At 34.6% G+C, this 25,505-nt stretch overlaps 1 protein-coding gene across 1 annotated transcript in view; it reads right to left on the reverse strand.

Moving 5' to 3' along the window:
- Positions 1 to 15,615: 15,615 nt before the first annotated feature.
- LOC307163903 (galactose-specific lectin nattectin-like) overlaps positions 15,616 to 25,505 on the reverse strand; it is a 35,613-nt gene continuing 25,723 nt past the window's right edge. The window contains exons 4-5 of the mRNA XM_079880229.1: positions 16,233 to 16,344; positions 15,616 to 16,115 (exon numbers count right to left, since the gene is read on the reverse strand). Of these exons, the coding sequence (XP_079736355.1) occupies positions 16,045 to 16,115; positions 16,233 to 16,344 (183 nt within the window). The 3' untranslated portion in view covers positions 15,616 to 16,044. The remainder of the gene's footprint in view (positions 16,116 to 16,232; positions 16,345 to 25,505) is intronic.

Raw genomic sequence — 25,505 nt, forward strand, 5'->3', positions numbered from 1 at the left:
GAGGGGAAAAAACAACAACTGTGCCACCACGAATGGCTTTACATCAAGTCAGCCCGAGAATCCGCCTACGTAAACAACATGTATTTTAATGGTCCAGTGGTAGAACTTTCTAGTAAAAACGTTAGTTTTTTTCTCATCAAAACCGATTATGTTAATCAGTGGTTGTATATCAAGCAGGGACACATTTGTGTGCATTATGTTAGAGTATCCACAACGGATTGAAGCGCGCGGCCGTCCAAATGAAGACAGTGCGGCGTGTGCGCCAGCCACACGAGAAAACACTGTATCCGCGCCACTGATCGCAGCGGCAACGAGCACTTTGATCACTTGATTTACAAAACACATTTCAGCGCTAGATCTTCTCTTATTTAAAAAAATGAACGAAATGAATGATCTGCCAGTTAACTGGATATGTTTTATTTATTTGTAGAATTGTTACATTCGTGCCGCGAGATGTTTTAAAAAGTGGTGAAAAAAAACAACAACAAAAAAAACAGCAGGATTGCGAGGCCCCCTATTGGCGCGAGGCCCTGTGCGGTTGCACAGTTCGCACAGTCTATGCGACGGCTCTGTGCACGACCATTCAATAGTATGACTGGGTTTCTAACAATGCAAAGCTTAATGCAAATGGGTGGAGTGTCCCTTTAACACTGGAGTTTTTGCTGTGTACAAAGAGCCGTAGTTAACTGACAAGCTGAGCTATATCGCATTAATTATCGCTGGCGATACGTCTACGATATTAATGCGATATGGCTCAGCTTGTCAGTTAACTACGGCTCTTTGTAGTAAATGCCGCTCCATCTGAAAGCAGGTGATGGCGATTTACTACTAATCAAGGAACCGGCTTTACTGACGAGATGCGCATAACAATATGATGCAATATATATCGCCCAGCCCTAATATATATATATATATATATATATATATATATATATATATATATATATATATATATATATATATATTTCATCATCATAAAGAAAAATGATTGACAAATGTCATGTATGGTATGTATGTATGTCCTAATCATATTTGTTTATTGTTTCCTTTGCAACAAATGTGTTTTGGCAAACACTGTTACAAAGACAACAACTAACTAAAATATAAAGAGGCAAACAAACCTACTAAAGGAAACACTGATCACCATAATGGTAACCAAATATTTTCAATAAAACATCAACATCTGAATCTCTGTTCATTCTCAAAAATAACTTCTGTAGATGAATGACAGAAATAAGGTCAAACTGGTTTGTAATAAGAGAGATTTCATGACTTTTCAGTTGATTTCACATAAATGTGATGTACATGCATGTAAATGTACATGCATACATCTGAAATATGTATCAAAATGTTCTGTATCACTGTGTTGTGTTGTGTTTGTTTCCTTTTTCTGTTTAGAAGATAACTGAGTCTTTAAATATCATTTAGAAATGCTTTACAAGGCATAAATAGTCCTCACTTTAGATGAGCTCACAAAAAATAGTTAACTGACCAATACTAAATGCTTCATAACTACCTGAATTAATCATGAATTACAGAAGAAATACGTTAATAAACCATTTTTGAATTTAACACACGTGTCATTTCTTAACACATCATTGTGTTTATATAATGACTACACATTTTGTGTTTCCTGCAACTCAACTAATGTGCTATTCCTCTTTACACAGAAGTGTGTTGAAATCTTTTACACACTAATGTGAGTTTTTTGAGTATATGGACGAGTTCACGCGCATAGGTTTAGTACGTACGATCATGCGCCCGAACTCGACAATCGACTACTGTGGACTTCAGCCGAAAACAGGATGTAAATACAGGTATGAGCGCTGGCTGAAATAACATCACTTTTATTAATATCTTTCACATCTACTGCAGTCAGATTGACCCGCGTTCACTCTAAAGGAATCACTCACATTGGCTGGTGCACTTGTAATGACACATCAAAGATGTTAAGAGGCTAAAAGCAGGTTTAAAACTTGCCCCATTGAAGTCAACAGGGTGCAAATTTTAAAAAGAGGATAACACGGTGTAGGCAACACCGATTTTTGTCGGTGTTCTCTGTACTGACAGCACTCCAAATTTACAAAAAAATGAGCTCAATGTTAAAATTGACCGGAGTTCTCCTTTAATTCTCAATAAGAGCTTGTCTATGTAGATTCATGATGTCTAAACCATCCGAATGTTCAAACAAACTCTTTATTAAACGTCACTGGACTACATAAACACAAGTTAACAATACGTTTCAGTTTTCATCCAAACACTCAGTTGTAAAAACACAGGAAGTAACTCTGGCAAATACACACCGACTACAGTCACATGTGACACATATCTGACACAAGTTGTGTAACTATAACACATTAGTGTGTAAAAGGTTTCAACACACTTCTGTGTAAGAGGAATAACACATTAGTTGTGTTAAAGGAGAACTCCGGTCAATTTTAACATTGAGCTCATTATTTTGTACATTTGGAGTGCTGTCAATACAGAGAACAACGACAAAAATCGGTGTTGCCTACACCGAGTTATTCTATTTTTAAAATTTGCACCCTGTTGACTTCAATGGGGCAAGTACTAAACCTGCTTTTAGCCTCTTAACATCCTTGATGTGTCATTACAAGTGCACAGAAAATGTGAGTGATTCCTTCTGAGTGAACACGAGTGAGTCTGACTGCAGTAGATGTGAAAGATATGTATAAAAATGATGTTATTTAAGCCAGCGCAAATACCTTTGTTTACATCCTGTTTTTCGGTTGAAGTCCAAAGTAGTCGATTGCCGAGTTCACGCGCGTGATCATAGGTATTAAACCTATGCGTGTGAACTCTGCAATCGACTACTTTGGACTTCAACCGAAAAACAGGATGTAAACAAAGGTATTTGCGCTGGCTTAAATAACATCATTTTTATACATATCTTTCACATCTACTGCAGTCAGACTCACTCGTGTTCACTCAGAAGGAATCACTCACATTTTCTGTGCACTTGTAATGACACATCAAGGATGTTAAGAGGCTAAAAGCAGGTTTAGAATAACTCGGTGTAGGCAACACCGATTTTTGTCGTTGTTCTCTGTATTGACAGCACTCCAAATGTACAAAAAAATGAGCTCAATGTTAAAATTGACCGGAGTTCTCCTTTAAAGGTAATACAAAATGTGTAGTCCTTATAAACACAGAGATGTGTTAAGAATCGACACAGGTTGTGTGTTAAATTTGACACAACATGTGTTGTCCCTGAGCACACACACTACATGTGTTAAAATCTACACAACGTGTTAAAATCTACACAACATGTGTTGTCCCTTAGCACACACACTACATGTGTTAAAATCTACACAACATGTGTTGTCCCTGAGCACACTCACTATATGTGTTAAAACTGACACAACATGTGTAATTTTTAACATCTCTTTTTAGAGGTTGTGTTGTTTTCAACTCATCATTTTATAAGAGCGCACCGACACTCACCATCACTGTGAATGGTATGCAGTGTTTGCTATGTCCTCAAACAAACAGGCCAGTGTAAATACAAGTTATTAATATACAATATTTTGTCAGTTGTTACATTTTAATTAAATTCAAAGTGTAAACTCTGTTAACTGTTATCTCTTCATGAACTTTTGTCAAAAGCAGCATTATCAGTTAGGGGTTGAAGCGTGAATAACTGAATAATGTCCAGTACAGTGAGTCTGTCCAGTCATTGAGCTTGAAACATTGTGTTGTACTTTGTGTGCACATGCATTCTGTACTCGACTATTGATTAAACGGTTAATATTTTTGCATCTGGCCCTTTCGCTTTATTTTTTAAAATGACACAATTTGTGTGTTAAAATGACTTACACATTTATTGTGTTAAATTTGACACAACATGTGTAGTCCCTGAACACACTCACCACATGTGTTAAAATTCTACACATGATGTGTCATTTTTAACACATCTCTTTTTGCAGTGTATTGACAGTCACCAAATAGACATTCCAGATCTAACTATAGAGTGTGTTGGGGTTACAATTAAACTATCGCCCCAAATGTCATTTATTGTACTTTGTGTATATAGACCACCAAATGCAACAAGCGATTTTTATACTGGTTTAACAAAAATTCTTAAAACATATGAACGAAAGGAAATATTGCTCATGGGCGACCTCAACCTAAATTGGCTTGATAAAGGCAAGAGGAAACACCTAAAAGACATTGCAAACTCAATACAAATGACACAACTGGTCAAAAAGCCTACTAGAATAACAAAAACGTCTCAAACTTTGATAGATTTAATATTCACAAATAAACCAGACAGGGTAATTCAAACATACAATCTAATAACTGGACTGTCTGATCATAATCTTGTTTTAATAGCCAGGAAACTAAATAAATCAAGATACATAAATAAAGAAAAATCAAACAAACAATGCAAAATTGCTCATATTCCTAAAAGAAATCAAGAGCTCCTTAAAAATGATTTAAATGAAATTGACTGGGCCTCCAAAATTGATAGAGACAGCTGTGTACATATATGCAACAATATTATAACTGCTATAAAGAATAAAATTGATCAATATACACAGCTCAAACATAGAAAATCAAATAAAAAGAGGCTCCCGTGGTTTAATGAATCCCTTTGGGACACAATGAAACAGAGAGATAAAGCTCTCAAGGTTTCTCTTAAAACTAAATTAACCACTGATCATTACATTTATAAATCTCTGAGAAATAAAGTTACCATGCTGCTTCGAAAAGCAAAAGCAATTTTTTTTTTGAACTTAATTAAAGAGGCAAAAGGTAATTGTAAAAATCTGTGGAGGAGCATGGATAAATTATTGGGAAGGGAAAAAATATATCAGGAGCATTTACAGCTCAAAATTAATGGAATAGTTCAAAATGAGGGCTCTATTCTGGCTAAACATTACAATGATTATTTCTTGGATTCTGTGTTAGATCTGGCGGAGACTTTCTCCTAGTGAACTGCTGCCGAGATGATCATGGGGATGGGAATGCGTCTTATTGTAGGTTGCAGAGTATAGATGAAGATAATTTTTTTTAAATAATAGCAAATTTAAAAAATAGTAAAGCAAAGGATATATTTGGACTTGATACATCCTTTTTAAAAGAACACACACTGTAAACCCGGATAAGTTCTACTAACTCAAAAAAATTGAGGCAACTGATTGCCGCTATTTTTGTAAGTTTGCAAACTTAAATATCACCAGTAAGCATATAGCTACTTACTTTGAGTACCTGTAAATTATAAATAAACATTAATTTAAATCACAATATATATTTAGTGTATTGCTCATCTTTACTTTAATGCAACTCAAAGTTTTGAGTACTGACAACTTTAATTATTTCACACTGTAAACCCAAATAAGTTACCGATTGTCTCAAATTTTTTAAGTTGATTAACTTAAAAGTCACAATTTTCCCAGAACGTAAAAGGTTGGATTACTGCTACTTGTACCTTTTGATGACGGTTAAATTAAAGTGCTCATTTAGCTCAACTCAAACCATTTGAGGAAACCGATTGCCTTAAATCATTTAAGTTTATTAACTCAAACAATTTAAGCATAAAAAAAAAAAATATTTGATTTGTGTCCAAGTAACTCAATAACTTATTGTTAAGATAACTTGGTAAATAAAGTTAATAGTACTAAGTCCATTCAATTAATATAACTCAAATCTATGAAGTACACTGTAAACCCAAATAAGTTGGCAGAACTCAAAACATTTAAGACAATCAATTGCCTCAAATTTTTTAAGTTCTGAAATTCAAAGTACATTAATTCATACAATTAACTTAAAACTTTCATGTAATCTCAATGTGAACACTTTTATTAGTATAAACTTAGCTTTTAAAAGCTAATCTGCTAACATTCTAATTTGCTAACATATTAGCAAAAGTATGTTATACAAAAGCACTTGCTGTATGAGCGCATTAATATAAAGGGATTATTTGCTCTCAAATCAAGCTGCATGCACCACTTGTCACCATGATGGTAACTATCCTACACCGTAAAAAAATCCTAATTTTACAGAAAATAACTGTGATTTTTTGACGATCATTTTCTTTCATTTTAAATTGTTCTCAAAACACTGTAAAATTACAAATAATATCTGTAAAATAAAAATTCAGCTGTTATTTTAGGTATTGTGACATTAATGACAAATTCCAGTAATTCACATTTTTTATACAGAAAATTGATTGTATTTTTCATATAGTATTTTTTTTCTGTTTTCTTAAATTACATAAAAATGTATGTAAAATTACAAATATAATCTGTAATTAAACAGTAACAGAACAGTTAAATGATAAAATGGTCAACTGACTGTCAGCTCCCCAAAAAAACTGTAAAACATCCTAAATTAAATAAACTGCACTGTTATTTTACAGATATTTCCTGAATAATCACGATCATATACCTTCATTGTAAAAAAATATCTTTAAAAAATGGTCAAATGACTGGCAGCTACGGCTGCCAAACAAAAACCATAAAATTAATGTAAAATATGCTAATTTAAATAAAGTGTAAAAAACTTTAAAAGAAATTTGATGTCACCATGATTGAGATCAGTGTCTGCTTTAGTTGGGCTCATGACCCTTGAGTTTTTAACTTTAGTTTTCTCTGGCTGCTTTAACTGTGTATATGATACACATTTGTTATAGCAATAAATGCAGGAGAAAATATCAGATTTTGGTCAGTTAATGGTGATGTTATAGTCATCATATGATGGTTAAATCTCCTAATATATTAGCTTAGATTACATAGTATGTAGATGGATTTTAGCCTTATACAAAGTCTATAATTAATGCCATAATTTTTCACATGACCCTTGAAATATTATGGTATCATTATTATTAACAATCTGAAAAAAAAAAAAAAAAAATTATTCAGAAAAGGTTTTGAGCTGAATAATTTTTATTGTAGTATAGAGACATCAAGAATCAACATATGAATCTCAACAATGGTGACAACCAACAAAGCTTTTTTGTGACTTTATAGTAGGGCTGGGCGATTTAATTCGCGAAATTGTTATGCGCATCTCGTCAGTAAAGCCGGTTCCTTGATTAGTAGTAAATCGCCTTCACCTGCTTTCAGATGAAGCGGCATTTACTACAAAGAACCGTAGTTAACTGACAAGCTGAGCTATATCGCATTAATATCGCGGACGTATCGCCAGCGATAATTAATGCGATATGGCTCAGCTTGTCAGTTAAATACGGCTCTTTGTACACAGCAAAAACTCCAGTGTTAAATTAACACTCCTGCGAGTGTATGAGTCCACACTCAAGAGTGTTGAAGTTAATGAGATAATTAAGTGATTAATTTAGTGATGATTGAACATTATTGAAGACACCTGATGTTAACAAGCAGAATCACTGAAGGAGAAAATCACAAATTGTAAGTTACCGTTATGACGATCAATGGTTGCTTTAGTTGGACTCTTGACCCATATATTATTAACTTTAGATTTTGTTTGTCTGTTGTTTCTGAATTATAATCACCAGTTGAACAAAGAAAAAAGTGATCTGATGGTGTTGGTTATGTTATGACAATCATCATTTGAAGTTGATCACTGAACTCTACGCTAAACGATTAAAATCCTTCTTTCTGACTTCGATTTATGTTGTTGGTTAGTGAATCTGCATAAATGCCCAGAATTTTTGATATAATATAAAGGATTTCTTAAAAGTTGTTAAAAAAAAATCATTCTTTTAGGCACACACAGATGTCAAGATTCAGTCTATGCATCTCAACAATGGTGAGGAGCAGAATATTCAATTAGGAAAAGTAAATTACATAGACAATTCAGATCATAATTTATTCATACCGCAATGCATGATGGGAGCCATTAATGAGTTGTGATTGGTGGCAGCCACTGCAACATGCCTTATTATTGTCACCATTGTTGAGATTCACAGGCTGATTATTGATGTCTGTGTTTGAAATGAATTTATCTGAATGTCTTTTGATCAGAACAATGTTTATTAAATATTTTGAATTATAAGTAAAGTACTGATAATCATAGGCTGAAGAATCACTAAACTGCTGCTAACAAGTTAAACCAAACTATCTCAATAAGTTTCCTTTTTCAGATCACAGCATGATTATGTCAAAATATAACCAACACTATAAGATAACATTTTACTTTGTTCATTTAACTGTTATAAATCAATAACAGCAGACAAACAACAGTAAATATTAAAGTAAACATATAATGGTCTAGAGCCCAACTAAAGCAAACACCCATCACCTTAATGGTAACTTACAATTTGTGATTTTCTCCTTCAGTGATTCTGCTTGTTGACATCAGGTGTCTTCAATAATGCTCAATCATCACTAAATTAATCACTTAATTATCTCCTCAGCCCTAAATGCCGCTTCATCTGAAAGCAGGTGATGGTGATTTACTACTAATCAAGGAACCGGCTTTACTGACGAGATGCGCATAACAATTTCGCGATTTAAATCGCCCAGCCCTACTATAAAGTCACAAAAAAGCTTTGTTGGTTGTCACCATTGTTGAGATTCATATGTTGATTCTTGATGTCTCTAAAAATTATTCAGCTCAAAACCTTTTCTGAATAATTTTTTTTTTTCAGATTGTTATAATAATGATATCATAATAATTCAAGGGTCATGTGAAAAATTATGGCATTAATTATAGACTTTGTATAAAGCTAAAATCCATCTACATACTATGTAATCTAAGCTAATATATTAAGAGATTTAACCATCATATGATGACTATAACATCACCATTAACTGACCAAAATCTGATATTTTCTCCTGCATTTATTGCTATAACAAATGTGTATCATATACACAGTTAAAGCAGCCAGAAAAAACTAAAGTTAAAAACTCAAGGGTCATGAGCCCAACTAAAGCAGACACTGATCTCAATCATGGTGACATCAAATTTCTTTTAAAGTTTTTTACACTTTATTTAAATTAGCATATTTTACATTAATTTTATGGTTTTTGTTTGGCAGCCGTAGCTGCCAGTCATTTGACCATTTTTTAAAGATTTTTTTTTACAGTGAAGGTATATGATCGTGATTATTCAGGAAATATCTGTAAAATAACAGTGCAGTTTATTTAATTTAGGATGTTTTACAGTTTTTTGGGGAGCTGACAGTCAGTTGACCATTTTATCATTTAACTGTTCTGTTACTGTTTAATTACAGATTATATTTGTAATTTTACATACATTTTTATGTAATTTAAGAAAACAGAAAAAAATACTATATGAAAAATACAATCAATTTTCTGTATAAAAAATGTGAATTACTGGAATTTGTCATTAATGTCACAATACCTAAAATAACAGCTGAATTTTTATTTTACAGATATTATTTGTAATTTTACAGTGTTTTGAGAACAATTTAAAATGAAAGAAAATGATCGTCAAAAAATCACAGTTATTTTCTGTAAAATTAGGATTTTTTTACGGTGTAGGATAGTTACCATCATGGTGACAAGTGGTGCATGCAGCTTGATTTGAGAGCAAATAATCCCTTTATATTGATGCGCTCATACAGCAAGTGCTTCTGTATAACATACTTTTGCTAATATGTTAGCAAATTAGAATGTTAGCAGATTAGCTTTTAAAAGCTAAGTTTATACTAATAAAAGTGTTCACATTGAGATTACATGAAAGTTTTAAGTTAATTGTATGAATTAATGTACTTTGAATTTCAGAACTTAAAAAATTTGAGGCAATTGATTGTCTTGAATGTTTTGAGTTCTGCCAACTTATTCGGGTTTACAGTGTACTTCATAGATTTGAGTTATATTAATTGAATGGACTTAGTACTATTAACTTTATTTACCAAGTTATCTTAACAATAAGTTATTGAGTTACTTGGACACAAATCAAATATTTTTTTTTATGCTTAAATTGTTTGAGTTAATAAACTTAAATGATTTAAGGCAATCGGTTTCCTCAAATGGTTTGAGTTGAGCTAAATGAGCACTTTAATTTAACCGTCATCAAAAGGTACAAGTAGCAGTAATCCAGCCTTTTAAGTTCTGGGAAAATTGTGACTTTTAAGTTAATCAACTTAAAAAAAATTGAGGCAATCGATTGCCTCAATTTTTTTGAGTTTTGGTAACTTATTTGGGTTTACAGTGTGAAATAATTAAAGTTGTCAGTACTCAAAACTTTGAGTTGCATTAAAGTAAAGATGAGCAATACACTAAATATATATTTTGATTTAAATTAATGTTTATTTATAATTTACAGGTACTCAAAGTAAGTAGCTATATGCTTACTGGTGATATTTAAGTTTGCAAACTTACAAAAATAGCGGCAATCAGTTGCCTCAATTTTTTTGAGTTAGTAGAACTTATCCGGGTTTACAGTGTGGTCATTATTGGCCAGATCAGAAACTATGTTTTACTTGACTTGGCTTGCACTGCCTTATACCACTACTGCGGCTGTTATCATTTTTATTATTATTAGTGTAATTGCCAAAGTTAATTGCCATTAATATGCAACGTTTTAGAAAAGTATAAATTAGTAGAATATCCAGTGTTATGAAAACAGTAGGTCAACATAACTACAATGCATTCTATAATTCCCGGTCTTATTCTGCCCTCTAGTGGCATATCGAAATGAATACAAACCTTAACATATTTACTAACAGACCAAACACAGTAAATAATCATACTAATAAAGTATATGTACAACAAAATCTGATGAGCTCAGAATATACGCGTTTAATTCCACGTTAAGCAAATTGCCGAATACACTCAAATGAGATCGACTCAGACGTCAATAAATGGACGCGCAAATTATAATCACTAATACAAAATAAAACAAAAATGTCTTTTATACACAAAAATGTCTCTATTTGTACAAATTGCTGCACATTCGTTGAATTCTGAATTTTGCACATTTGAAAGCAATTTGTTTATGGGTAGCCTAAAATAGTCAAGTCAAGTCATCTTCATTTATATAGCGCTTTTAACAATGTAGATTGTTTCAAAGCAGCTTTACAGAGATAAGCGTATAATTTAAGGTAACAGAGATTGTTTCGGCTTTACAGCAGAGTTAAGTTATTTCCATCTAAAGTTAGTTTTGATTTATTTGCTTCCGTCGCAATGATCATTTGTTATTAAATTAGGGGCCGCTAAGACGACACCATTCCCTCTACACAGACTTTAAACGCGAACCTGTGAGAAACACTGATGGCGTTCACATGCGCATTTAGAATGGGTTCTATAGTTATGTGCGTTTGAATATATGCAGGTTTGGAATTCCCTACAAGCCAAGCCTAAACAAAGTACTTGTCTTTCCCCATAAATTTTGATAAAGAATTTTATTTTATTTTGTTGCTTTGGGGTAGGAACGCGAAACGGATTTTCCCGACAACGCCTTATCTGTAGAGTGGTAGTGGGATCCTCCATAGGGAGAGACTAGTTGGCACTTCAGCACTGCGTTGTCATCGGTCCAGGCGAAGGTCCTTCGTCAGATCTGGATACGGCCTGGATCCGGCAGGCTGCAGGAAAACCTCGGGATAAACACAGACACTAAAATTAGCGTAGATGCCATTCTTCTCATGATGTAACGAGTACATCAGGATTTTTGGGAAGTGTTCCCGGTTCCGGCTGACCTAATCTATGCAGCCTAACATTAAATTATAGAAGTCTATAATGTATTATGTGAAAGCTAGGTCAAAGAGATGTGTCTTTAATCTGGCTTTGAACTGACAGAGTGTGTCTGCTTCCCGGACAATGGTAGGAAGACTGTTCCAGAGTTTTGGTGCTAAATAGGAAAAGGATCTACCGCCAGCAGTCGATTTTGATATTCTAGGTATTATCAACTGGCCGGAATTTTGAGATCGCAATAGACGTGACGGACTATAATGCGTTAAGAGCTCGCTCAAGTACTGCGGAGCTAAACCATTTAGTGCTTTGTAAGTGATCAGCAATATTTTAAAATTGATGCGATGTTTAATAGGGAGCCAATGCAGTTTTGACAGAACCGGGCTAATATGGTCATACTTCCTGGTTCTGGTAAGAACTCGAGCTGCTGCGTTTTGAACCAGCTGTAGTTTGTTTATTAAGCGTGCAGGGCAACCACCCAGTAGAGCATTACAATAATCTAGCCTTGAGGTCATGAACGCATGAACTAATTGTTCCGCATTTGTCAATGAGAGCATATGGCGTAATTTAGATATATTTTTAAGATGGAAAAATGCAGTTTTACAGATACTAGACACGTGACTTTCAAATGAAAGATTGGTATCAAAGAGCACACCCAGGTTCCTAACCGACGACGAAGACTTAACAGAGCAGCCATCAAGTGTTAGACAGTATTCTAGATTATTATGTGAGGAAGTTTTTTGTCCAATAATTAGAAACTCTGTTTTTTCAGAATTTAGAAGTAGGAAATTACAAGTCATCCAATTTTTTATATCCGCTATGCATTCCGTTAATTTTGTGAAATGATAAGTTTCGTTAGGTTTTGAAGAAATATAGAGCTGAGTATCATCGGCATAACAGTGAAAGCTAATGCCATGTTTCCTAATGAAATCTCCTAAGGGTAGCATGTACAGAGTGAACAGCAACGGTCCTAGTACTGAGCCTTGTGGTACGCCATACTGAACTTGTGATCGATGAGACATCTCATCATTTACTGCTACAAACTGATAACGGTCAGATAAGTATGATTTAAACCATGCTAGTGCAATTCCACTAATGCCAACATAATGTTCTAATCTATTTAAAAGAACGTTGTGGTCAATGGTGTCAAATGCAGCACTAAGATCGAGTAACACTAATAGTGTAGTAAATAAAAATATCTGCAACATTTATCAAGTTCAAGGATAATTGTGCGTGCATTTCTTAATCAATATGATACTAAAATCATAATAAAGTATACTACAAAAAAATCAGATAAGTCCAGACTATGAACGCAAAGAAACTCTGTTTTACTTGACTTGGCTTGCACTGCCTTAGCCTAGCACTACTGCGACTATTATTATTATTATTATTAATAATAATACTAATATTAATTTAACTATTATTGTTGTTGTTGCACTGCATTCGTTGAATTCTGAATTTTGCACACATAATTGAAAGCAATTTGTTTGTGGATAGTAGCCTAAAACATATCTGCAACATTTATCAAGTTCACGGATAATTGTGCGTGCATTTATTAATCAATATGATACTAAAATCATAATAAAGTATAGGCTACTACAAAAATCAGATAAGTCCAGAATATGAACGCAAAGCGTTTAATTTGACGTTAAGCATTTTCCTCCCATAGAAACTCATTATAAGAACGCTAAATGTAGCTTAATGCATATTAGAATGTCCCCTTATTATGTCGAAATAACGAGATATTTATGTCGAAATAACGAGATATTTATGTCGAAATAACGAGATATTATGTCGAAATAACGAGATATTATGTCGAAATAACGACTTATTATGTCGTAATAACGAGATATTTATGTCGAAATAACGACTTATTATGTAGAAATAACGACTTAAGTCGAAATAACGAGATATTATGTCGAAATAACGAGATATTATGTCGAAATAACGACTTATTAAGTCGAAATAACGAGATAAGTTTTCTTTATTTTTTTTTCTCACCTTGCGGTTCAGGGCTTCCGTAGATTTGAAATATTAAAGCCACAGATTGAGAATCTTGCGCTGGCCAGTGTTACACTCACTTATACTGACACCTACTGGCGTGCGTCTGTGCAGCATCACGCAAAAATAAAGGTTTACAGTAACGGACGCGACTGTTAATGCGTTATTCGTAGTGACCCATGATAGATTTGTTTCGTGTCTTTCCTAGAATTGGCAGTTTGTGACTTTGCGAGATAACAACATAAAGTAGCTCTGGTATTACAAAACATTCAGTGGCACATGCCAATCAAATACAGACGTGACACAAATAACACGTTTGAAAAAATATGAATGCACTTTAATTCGTTTAATTGATATTTTAAATATCACAAAATTAGGCTATTTATTTAGGATTTTGTGCCACAATTACGTCAGTAGGCTATAGGTGTTCTATTAATCTGTCAGTCACTACTGGAGGTGTCGCAACACAGTGACATGTTCCGCGACTCGATGTCAGTCAGGTGTCATGTCAGTGTGTGTCGCGATGTCAGTGACACATGCCACTATCCACCACTGGCACATGCCAATAATGTCAGTGACACATGCCACTATCCACTGGCACATGCCAATGAAGACCGGATGTGCCACCGGATGTGCCAATGCGCATAGTGACATGTGCCATTGGCTCTTGTGCGTCAGATGCCATGTCACTTAATGTTAAAACTGCTACTGCAATCATGGCGTGTCTGCCTCGTAAACTACTGCGCTCTCTTCTTCTTCCCAGACGTCCTTTCATCTCCCGCGAGCACGCCGGAGAAAGAAAAACCCGTCAAAATAAAAGTCCTCATAGAGAAAAATACCTCCGTTACATATGGTTTGGGCGTAACGTGAAATAAACCAATCAGAGCAACATCTCACATTCCCTTTAAGAGCAGGCGCGCTTGTTCCATGCAGGGGGGCAGGGATTTGTATTATTTTGAAGGTACCCCCGGGCGCCGCCATTGGCTAGCGGAACCCCACCTGCAGTTAGCATCCCATTGACTCCCATTCATTTTGGCGTCACTTTGACAGCGAATAACTTCACATCTGAGGCGTTTAAAGACTCCATTTGTCCATTATTTATTTCTAAAAAACACGAAAATGTATAAAAGGCTCCATTACCTTGTAGCTTACGTTATGGCCCTGTAGAAGCAGTTTTTGTAAAAGTAGGCTAACGATTGCGTCACAGCCACGCGACTCTCTGTCGCACAGTAGGAAATTACCGTATGGACAGGAGGAGAAGCTCGCGGGCAATCGGCAGGACGTCGAGGCAAAATGACAAAGTAATTAATCAGAACACCTACAAAAAGTTTCTCCTGCTCCAAGATCATGGACAGCTCCTACTCACGCTCTCCGTCTCTGCGAGTTTCGGAAGGTAATGATTCAGATTGATCTTGGCACAGCCACTAGAAGACAGACGGTTTGCTCACGTCACATCTACGTCGTCGAGCTCAGTTTGAGTCTGCGCAGTACGCTGGACCCCCAGGAAGTAAGAGTTTCTAATTGGCTTCACTTTGTCTCCGTTGAATCCAATGGGGTCGCTGTGTCCATTTCTTTTACTGTCTATGGTTCCATGGCGGATTGCTATTATAACGGCGGATTTGCCAGGTGCACACCAGGAGCGGTTCACAGCCGAGGAGACCGACGTTCTCGTCAGGGCCGTAAAACACAGAGAAGTGACATTGGGGATGGAGAAACACACCCAAATTAGCTTCGGTTAAACAGGCGTATAATAATTTGGGTAAATGTGTAAGCTAGATTTATGCCTATTTTTTCACATCTTCAGGACACAACAATGATTTCCCTCGTGTTTTAATATTTTTCCTTGTAATAATGTATGATTTGCAAAATTGAAAACTGCTGCTTCTATGTGTAGATGACATAAGCAACATGTATGAGCGTTGTGCAAATAATAATTTTACTTGTTTAATTATTTATTTATTTGTGGGATTTATTCTAGCAATCTCCATGTGTTTTTTTTTTTTGTTTTTTTTTTACTGTTGGCAGCCATTTTACACAGTAAATTTCCCAGTGCTAAATTTAACTGATGCAGTGTTAGAGTTAATGAGATAATTATCAATCATTTAATCACGTAACTATCTCATTAACTACATCAGTGTTATTTTTAACACCCTGCTGGGGGTTCCCATATAAACACTGAGCGGTGTTAATTTAACACCTGGGAATTTTCTGTGTAGGATGCCAAATTTATTTTATTTTAACGTGTTAGTGTGAAAAGAGAGAGAGGGTGATACCCAAATTATAAAATGGTGTTTAACAGGTGTCACTGAGTCATTAACTTATTCACAAAATACAATCAAACAAACACAATTAACCGTCTTTAAAACACATTTATTACCTCCATTGAACATTTCTAAAGGGAAGTAAATGAGTCAAAGTTGCTTGTTTCTTCTACACTGATCTTTCACATCCTGGTTCTCTTCACACACACAAACGGCTTCTTCTTAGAACATGTGTCATCATTCCAGTTGCCATCTGTTGCAAGATAGAATAAAATATTTGTTTTTATCATTTGTGCATTATGAAAAAAAAAAAAAAAAAAAAAAAAAAGTTTATTTAGATAGTTTATGAGCATTAACATCAGTTACTTACTGTCATAATTAATCTCAAGGCAGTGCTCATTTCCATTATAGTTACTGGGATTTCCAGGTGACCATATTTGATAGTTTATTTGGGATCCATCACTCCAGAGCCAATCTCCCTCCTGTGAACAGAGTTGTGTTTATGTCCACAGCTTACAAAGCTTAATTTAATCTTTATTCATCTAAAAGATGATTCCTCATGAACCCTAACCGCATCTACACTTTACAAATGTCAGAAATCTAAACAGAAATGAATAGAAATTGTGTGGAAAAAAACATGTGAAAAATATTTAAGGCAGGGCTAAATTACTCAATTATCATATCAGCCATCTATTTCACATCAAGTTTCACAATACAAACACTTGAGTATGTCACGATCATGGTGAGCGGTGCCCATCTCATGGTTGTCAATGCCCTAAACTACACAGCAAAATCCCCAGTGTTAAATTAACACTCTCAGTGTTTATATGAGTCCACACTCAGAGTGTTATTAGTTACACTGAAGCAGTGTTAACCCTCTGGGGTCTGAGGTGTTTTCTGGGCCCTGGAGGTGTTCTGACATGCTCTGACATTTGTGCTTATTTCTGTTACTTGTGACATTTTCATGGCTAAAGTCTGATGGCTAAAGTCATGGCTAAAGTCTTTCATGGCCTTATTTCAGTGAATTTTTTTTTTTTTTTTTTTTTTTTTTGCATTTTCACAAACCATGCATAAATGTCATTATCTCAAAACTACAAACTTTTACATACATGCTGCTGATATATTATTGTAGCAGAGTTTGTGCTGAATACAGTGTAGTATTGTCAGAAATTCTGCCAAATTCTGACTATATCATACCATTTTCCATTAAAACAGTAATATACCGTAGAAAATAAAACTAGCCTACAGGAATATACTGTAAATTAACAGTGCTTTACTACAGTTTTTACTACAGTTAGTAAATTTACTAACTGTAAATTAAGTCGACACTCAGAGGCTGTTTTCCCAATCACACCCTATATCCTCATTCACTATTCCCTACATTAGTTCACTAATATAGTCCCCTTGACAGAGTGAATGAAAAGAAGTGAGTGAATTGAGACACTGATGAACACATGATAAGCAGAATCACAGAAGGACAGAGAAACAAGAACAGAAACAAGAGAAACACAAGATCTACAATTAACTTCCAGCTACACTTAGTATGAAAACAGTTTACAAACCAGTTTAACATTATTTCTTGCGTACAAAAGTTATTGTTGCGAATTAACAGATATTTAGTTGTTGATGCTTTATTGAAAATAATAAAGTTATTATCACCATGATGGAGATCAGTATTTGTTTTAGTTGGGCTCTAGAACCATTGACTTTATTATATCAGTTTTTTATCTGACTGCTTTACCTATGAGTTTATAAAACACATTTGTTATGGCAAGAAAAAGTCAAGAGAAAGATGATCAGGTGTTTATGATTGTTGTGATTGCAATTGTGATTATCTGATTGCATAGTCATCCTGGACATGTCTGATTCTCTGATCTTAACCAGTGTATAAGCTTTGTATTTATGGGTATTTCATATTAATCATATCTGTTAATCTATAACGTGAAATACAGCAATGCTTCTGTAGCTATTCTGAAGAATATTGAAATAATGTTGTGCTTTAAAACATTTTGAGCTCCTGATTAACTCAGACACACACAGACATCAACAATCAGCATATGAATCTCAACAATGGTGACAATAAAAAGTTTAATGTCGCAATGCATGCTGGGATCCAGGAGAGTATAAAACTCCCAGCATGCACTGCTGCATGAATAAATAAATAAAAATAAATTATTGCCACCATTGATGAGAGACATATGCAGATGTTTGATATCTCTGTGTTTCTACAAGATGTTGTAGCTCTGTTTCTTTTTTAGGCTATGCATTATGTGTTAAAATATATATATATCATTATAACTTATTACTGTAGTTTCACACTGGTGGTAATATAACACTTTTGATACAGAATTAAATACTGAAAGAGATTTAGTGAATGAATAGGCTATACGACGATTTTTTTTATTATAATCAACATAACCACAATCACTCACAAACCATGTGTATGCACAAGTGCAAACACACAGTTCAATCAGCCAGTGAAAAATTAATGTTATAAAGTCAAGGGTCAGCATCCCAACTAAAGCAAACACTGATCTCTAAAATGGTAACTTTAAACCAAACATTTTCAATTAAACATCTCAATAACAACTTCTGTAGATGTATGACAGACATAAAGTCATACTGGTTAATAATAAGTGTAATAATGTGTAATGGCTGGAAGGTAGTTGTAGTTATAGTGTTTCTCTATTTTCTGTTTTTATGTTCCTCTTTTCTTCAGTGAATCTGCTTGTTAACAGCAGGTGTTAATCACTAATGCTCAATCACTTATTTCACTTATTAACTTATTATTCAACATATTCACTTAATTAGCTCACTGCAACACTGCGTCAATGTTACTTTTTACTCTTTGTAGTGTCGATTTTCCTGTGGGGTTGAAAGGGTTAACAGTGTAAGATAAAAGACACGCCCACGAAATGTATTTTAACAGTGATAAACTGTAAGTTATAAAACAGGTATATACTGGCAACACTGTTGCCAGTAGTTTACTGTAAAAAATATTTTTTGGGTCACCATTGTGCAGAAGAGTAGAGCCTGTGCTTCAGTCCAGGAGAAGATCTACAAACACTGATGATATGCTGCATGTTGCTTTATTTAACAGGTGGTGACTGTGTAGTTGCTGGTCCAGTGGAAATCTCTTTATGAACAATAGTTTTTTAGTGGTCTCAAATGAAATAAGTTCACAGTAATTCTTTTCTCACGTTTTTTCTGCATTATAAATTTTAGTTAATACATTTAAATGACAGTTGATCAATTTAAGGCAGTCGGTTTCTGCAAGTGTAATTTGTTAACTTGAGTTTTAATTTAGTGCATTTTTACAGTAACATACTGTAGATTACAGTAAAGAACTGTACAATTAACAGTAAATTACTGGCAACAGTGTTGCCAGTATTTTACTGTAAAAAAACCTGGTAAGGTCTAACAGTGTGGTAAATATATGGTAAGTTATAGTTGGTTATTGGTAATTACCACAGGTAACAAGTATGTAAATGCAGAGAAATTACAAACTAATTACTAGGTATTTACCTGGTAAATATATGGTAAGTTATAGTTGGTTAGTGGTAATTACCACAGGTAACAAGTATGTAAATGCAGAGAAACTACAAACTAATTACTAAGTATTTACCTGGTAAGCATATGGTAAATTATATTATTTTAGTGTGTAATTACTTAAGGTGATTAGTATGCAATTACAGAGAAAATACCAGGGAAAAAACACCACTGTTAAATATCAACTCAACAAAGTACTGTGTACTTGTTACCTGTTTAGGTTGGTAATAACTCAGATTTAATTGTGTACTTCCTCAGAATGTAGGCAGACAATTTTTAGAAACACCTCCAGTATTACCCATCAATTCAAGTTAGGTTTGTAGCAACACCGATTTTTGTCGGTGTTCTCTGTACTGACAGCACTCCAAATTTACAAAAAAATGAGCTCAATGTTAAAATTGACCGGAGTTCTACTTTAATTCTCAATAAGAGCTTGTCTATGTAGACCCAGCCAACACAGCCATGTGGGGCCCAAATGGTTTTGACCTGGGCTATCTAACTGGGACCCAGCCAGTTTTGTCCTCGGTTTCCATGTAGGCCCCACATGGGTTTGCCCAGATAAAATGAACACTGCTTAGTGTGCACAGTACAGGCTGTTTAATGTAACACTGAATCAGTGTTGGAGGTAATGAGATAATTAAGTGATTGAATAATGATTAACCTGCTGTTAACAAGCGGAATCACTGAAGGAAAGAGAAACACAAGAACTAGGCCTACTTCCAGCCACTGCCTTGGATGAAATCAACTGAAGATAAAATACATTACATCTCTCAAGATCTGATTAAACAACTCCACAAACAGCATTACCAGCTTCACGTATTACTAACCAGACTGACTTTATTTCTGCCAGACGTCTACAGAAGTTCTTATTGAGAATTAACAGAGGTTTAGATGTTGATTACTTATTTGAAAGTAATAGTTTGATTTGATGTTACCATTGTGGCGATCAGTGTGTGCTTTAGTCAGGCTCTTGACTTTTTAAACATTAGTTTTTCTCAGGCAGCTGTGTCTGCTTGTTATGGTGAGAGAAAATATAATCAGATGCTGTAAGCTGATTGATGATAAGAATATAGTCATCGTCATGTAGTGGCTTAACTCACTGATATTATGTGTGAGGTTTATACAGGTAGTATGTCATTCATTTTGTTTTATTGTTGTGATTCTACAGCAAGAGATCCAGCACAGTTTAATCAGAACATCAAATGATTTTTAAAACCCCATTTACACATGTTAGACTACTGAAAGTTCTACTTGCACACAGACATCAAGAATCAGCATATGAATCTCAACAATGGTGACATGCTTCATGCTGCAATGCATTCTGAGTAGGGCTGGGCGATTTAAATCGCGATATTGTTATGCACATCTCGTCAGTAAAGCCGGTTCCTTGATTAGTAGTAAATCGCCATCACCTGCTTTCAGATGGAGCGGCATTTACTACAAAGAACCGTAGTTAACTGACAAGCTGAGCCATATCGCATTAATATCGCGGACGTATCGCCAGCGATAATTAATGCGATATGGCTCAGCTTGTCAGTTAACTACGGCTCTTTGTACACAGCAAAAACTCCAGTGTTAAATTAACACTCCTGGGAGTGTATGAGTCCACACTCAAGAGTGTTTAAGTTAATGAGATAATTAAGTAATTAATTTAGTGATGATTGAACATTATTGAAGACACCTGATGTTAACAAGCAGAATCACTGAAGGAGAAAATCACAAATTGTAAGTTACCGTTATGACGATCAATGGTTGCTTTAGTTGGACTCTTGACCCATATATTATTAACTTTAGATTTTGTTTGTCTGTTGTTTCTGAATTATAATCACCAGTTGAACAAAGAAAAAAGTGATCTGATGGTGTTGGTTATGTTATGACAATCATCATTTGAACTTGATCACTGAACTCATTAAAATCCTTCTTTCTGACTTTGATTTATGTTGTTGGTTAGTGAATCTGCATAAATGCCCAGAATTTTTGATATAATATAAAGGATTTCTTAAAAGTTGTTAAAAAAAAAAAATCATTCTTTTAGGCACACACAGATGTCAAGATTCAGTCTATGCATCTCAACAATGGTGAGGAGCAGAATATTCAATTAGGAAAAGTAAATTACATAGACAATTCAGATCATAATTTATTCATACCGCAATGCATGATGGGAGCCATTAATGAGTTGTGATTGGTGGCAGCCACTGCAACATGCTTTATTATTGTCACCATTGTTGAGATTCACAGGCTGATTATTGATGTCTGTGTTTTAAATGAATTTATCTGAATGTCTTTTGATCAGAACAATGTTCATTAAATATTTTGAATTATAAGTAAAGTACTGATAGTCATAGGCTGAAGAATCACTAAACTGCTGCTAACAAGTTAAGCTAAACTATCTCAATAAGTTTCCTTTTTCAGATCACAGCATGATTATGTCAAAACATAACCAACACTATAAGATAACATTTTACTTTGTTTATTTAACTGTTATAAATCAATAACAGCAGACAAGCAACAGTAAATATTAAAGTAAATATATAATGGTCTAGAGCCCAACTAAAGCAAACACCCATCACCTTAATGGTAACTTACAATTTGTGATTTTCTCCTTCAGTGATTCTGCTTGTTAACATCAGGTGTCTTCAATAATGCTCAATCATCACTAAATTAATCACTTAATTATCTCCTCAGCCCTAAATGCCGCTTCATCTGAAAGCAGGTGATGGTGATTTACTACTAATCAAGGAACCGGCTTTACTGACGAGATGCGCATAACAATATCGCGATTTAAATCGCCCAGCCCTAATTCTGAGTGCATCATATGAAACTTAGGGGAGCGCGGGGCACAACCTAACGCGGGGTTAGTTGTAACACGCTTGTTTTAAATACTTCCGCACATGCTTGGATGACGGAACTTTGTGTATTTACTAGTTGCCATATCAACACTACATAGAAAAAAAAATCCGCCAAAATTATTTCTATTTCGGAAGATATTCATAGACATTTATTAAACCATAGCAAAAGTAAATTTCTTACTTAAGTTAATTTTTCATCTCTATTTTTTGTGTTTATTTAAAATAAGACAAATCTGATATTATTTTAATCTCCAAGATGTTATTTAACAGTTGAGATAGTTATTTAATGTTTCGCTAACTAGCAGAAGACACTAGCAGGGTTTAAATCCCAGTTGTGCAGGCGGGGGCATGTTGTAACACTGCGTTACAATGTGCCCCTATTAGAAATATGCTATTATATTCTATACTTTTATTAATTTTATTGAGAAAACGTGAGAAAAATGTGAATAAAGACTGAGAGTCAATGTTCAGAAATTACTAATTATTTATTTGTTTTGAACTATGTTGTATAGCTGTGTTTTCATGTGTTCGTAGTCAAAACTCAAAAATGAGTTTATATTTAATTATTAAAAATTGCCATTATTTTATATGAAAAAGTTTTTTAATTGTATTTTATTTAGAAAATATTTTAGATTGTTTTGTATATTTTTTTTATTAGATCAGATAACATTTTAAGCTGTCATATGGTCATGTTACAATGTGCCCCTGCACATGTTACAATGTACCCCACCTATGGGGCATGTTGTCACATTTCACTTCCATTCTTTCGGGGTATATCAAGAAAAAAGTATACACTGTATTGATAAAACAAAAACACATAATTGTAGTAGACATGTGGGAAATGAATGTGGGAAAAAATAAATACTCTGAACCATAAGTAGATTTACACAAACTGAGAAAGTCAAAAAGCGTTACTTTGTGCCCCGCTCTCCCCTATCCATAGCTCCCAGAATGCATTGCACCATGAAGCATGTCACCATTGTTGAGATTCATATGCTGATTCTTGATATCTGTGTGCGAGTAAATCTTACAGGAGCCCAAAATATGTAAATGGTGTGTTAAAAATCATTTGACGTTCTGATTAAATTATATTATTCTCTTGCTGTAGAACCACAGCAATAAAACAAAATGAATGACATACTACCCGTATAAACCTCACACATAATCAATGAGCTAAGCCACTACATGATGATTATACTCTTATCATCAATCAGCTTACAGCATCTGATTATATTTTCTCTTGCTGTTCTTGCCATAACAAACAGACACAGCTGCCTGAGAAAACTAATGTTAAAAAGTCAAGAGCCTGACTAAAGCACACACTGATCGCCACAATGGTAACATCAAATCAAACTATTACTTTCAAATAAGTAATCAACATCTAAACCTCTGTTAATTCTCAATAAGAACTTCTGTAGACGTCTGACAGAAATAAAGTCAGTCTAGTTACTAATAAGTGAAGCTGGTAATGCTGTTTGTGGAGTTGTTTAATCAGATCTTGAGAGATGTAATGTATTTTATCTTCAGTTGATTTCATCCAAGGCAGTGGCTGGAAGTAGGCCTAGTTCTTGTGTTTCTCTTTCCTTCAGTGATTCTGCTTGTTAACAGCAGGTGTTCATCAATAATGCACTATCATTATTCAATCACTTAATTATCTCATTACCTCCAACACTGATTCAGTGTTACATTAAACAGCCTGTACTGTGCACACTAAGCAGTGTTCATTTCATCTGGGCAAACCCATGTGGGGCCTACATGGAAACCGAGGACAAAACTGGCTGGGTCCCAGTTAGATAGCCCAGGTCAAACCCATTTGGGCCCCACATGGCTGTGCTGGCTGGGGATTCATGATGTCTAAACCATCCGAATGTTCAAACAAACTCTTTATTAAACGTCACTGGACTACATAAACACAAGTTAACAATACGTTTCAGTTTTCATCCAAACACTCAGTTGTAAAAACACAGGAAGTAACTCTGGCAAATACACACCGACTACAGTCACATGTGACACATATCTGACACAAGTTGTGTAACTATAACACAGTGTGTAAAAGGTTTCAACACACTTCTGTGTAAGAGGAATAACACATTAGTTGTGTTAAAGGTAATACAAAATGTGTAGTCCTTATAAACACAGAGATGTGTTAAGAATCGACACAGGTTGTGTGTTAAATTTGACACAACATGTGTTGTCCCTGAGCACACACACTACATGTGTTAAAATCTACACAACATGTGTTAAAATCTACACAACATGTGTTGTCCCTGAGCACACACACTACATGTGTTAAAATCTACACAACATGTGTTAAAATCTACACAACATGTGTTGTCCCTTAGCACACACACTACATGTGTTAAAATCTACACAACATGTGTTGTCCCTGAGCACACTCAATACATGTGTTAAAACTGACACAACATGTGTCATTTTTAACACATCTCTTTTTAGAGGTTGTGTTGTTTTCAACTCATCATTTTATAAGAGCGCACCGACACTCACCATCACTGTGAATGGTATGCAGTGTTTGCTATGTCCTCAAACAAACAGGCCAGTGGAAATACAAGTTATTAATATACAATATTGTGTCAGTTGCTTGATTTTAATTAAATTCAAAGTGCAAACTCGGTTAACCTTTATCTCTTCATGAACTTTTGTCAAAAGCAGCATTATCAATTAGGGGTTGAAGCGTGAATAACTGAATAATGTCCAGTACAGTGAGTCTGTCCAGTCATTGAGCTTGAAATATTGTGTTGTACTTTGTGTTCACATGCATTCTGTACTCGACTATTGATTAAACGGTTACAGTAATATTGTTGCATCTGGCCCTTTCGCTTTATTTTTTAAAATCACACAATTTGTGTGTTAAAATGACTTACACATTTATTGTGTTAAATTTGACACAACGTGTAGTCCCTGAACACACTCACCACGTGTTAAAATTCTACACATGATGTGTCATTTTTAACACATCTCTTTTTGCAGTGCAACATTTACCATTCCAATACAATTCCATATTAGAATAAGGTTTGTGTGTGCTCTTTTACTGTCATATGATGGTCACACACATCTTACTGTAAGTACTGTAAATAAATATGCACAAGCAACATAACTTACCAGTTTTGGAAATGAAATTTTGAATTTATTGCACCAGTGTGTTCGACTATGTTGTAGTGTGTGTAATTGATTTTGAGGGCTTGTGTGTCCTGTCTGAGGGCAAAGTATGGTTTTTCAGCAAGAGT

The sequence above is a fragment of the Squalius cephalus genome (genome assembly GCF_949319135.1).
Source record: "Squalius cephalus genome assembly, chromosome: 1".
In the NCBI taxonomy this organism is placed as follows: domain Eukaryota; kingdom Metazoa; phylum Chordata; class Actinopteri; order Cypriniformes; family Leuciscidae; genus Squalius; species Squalius cephalus.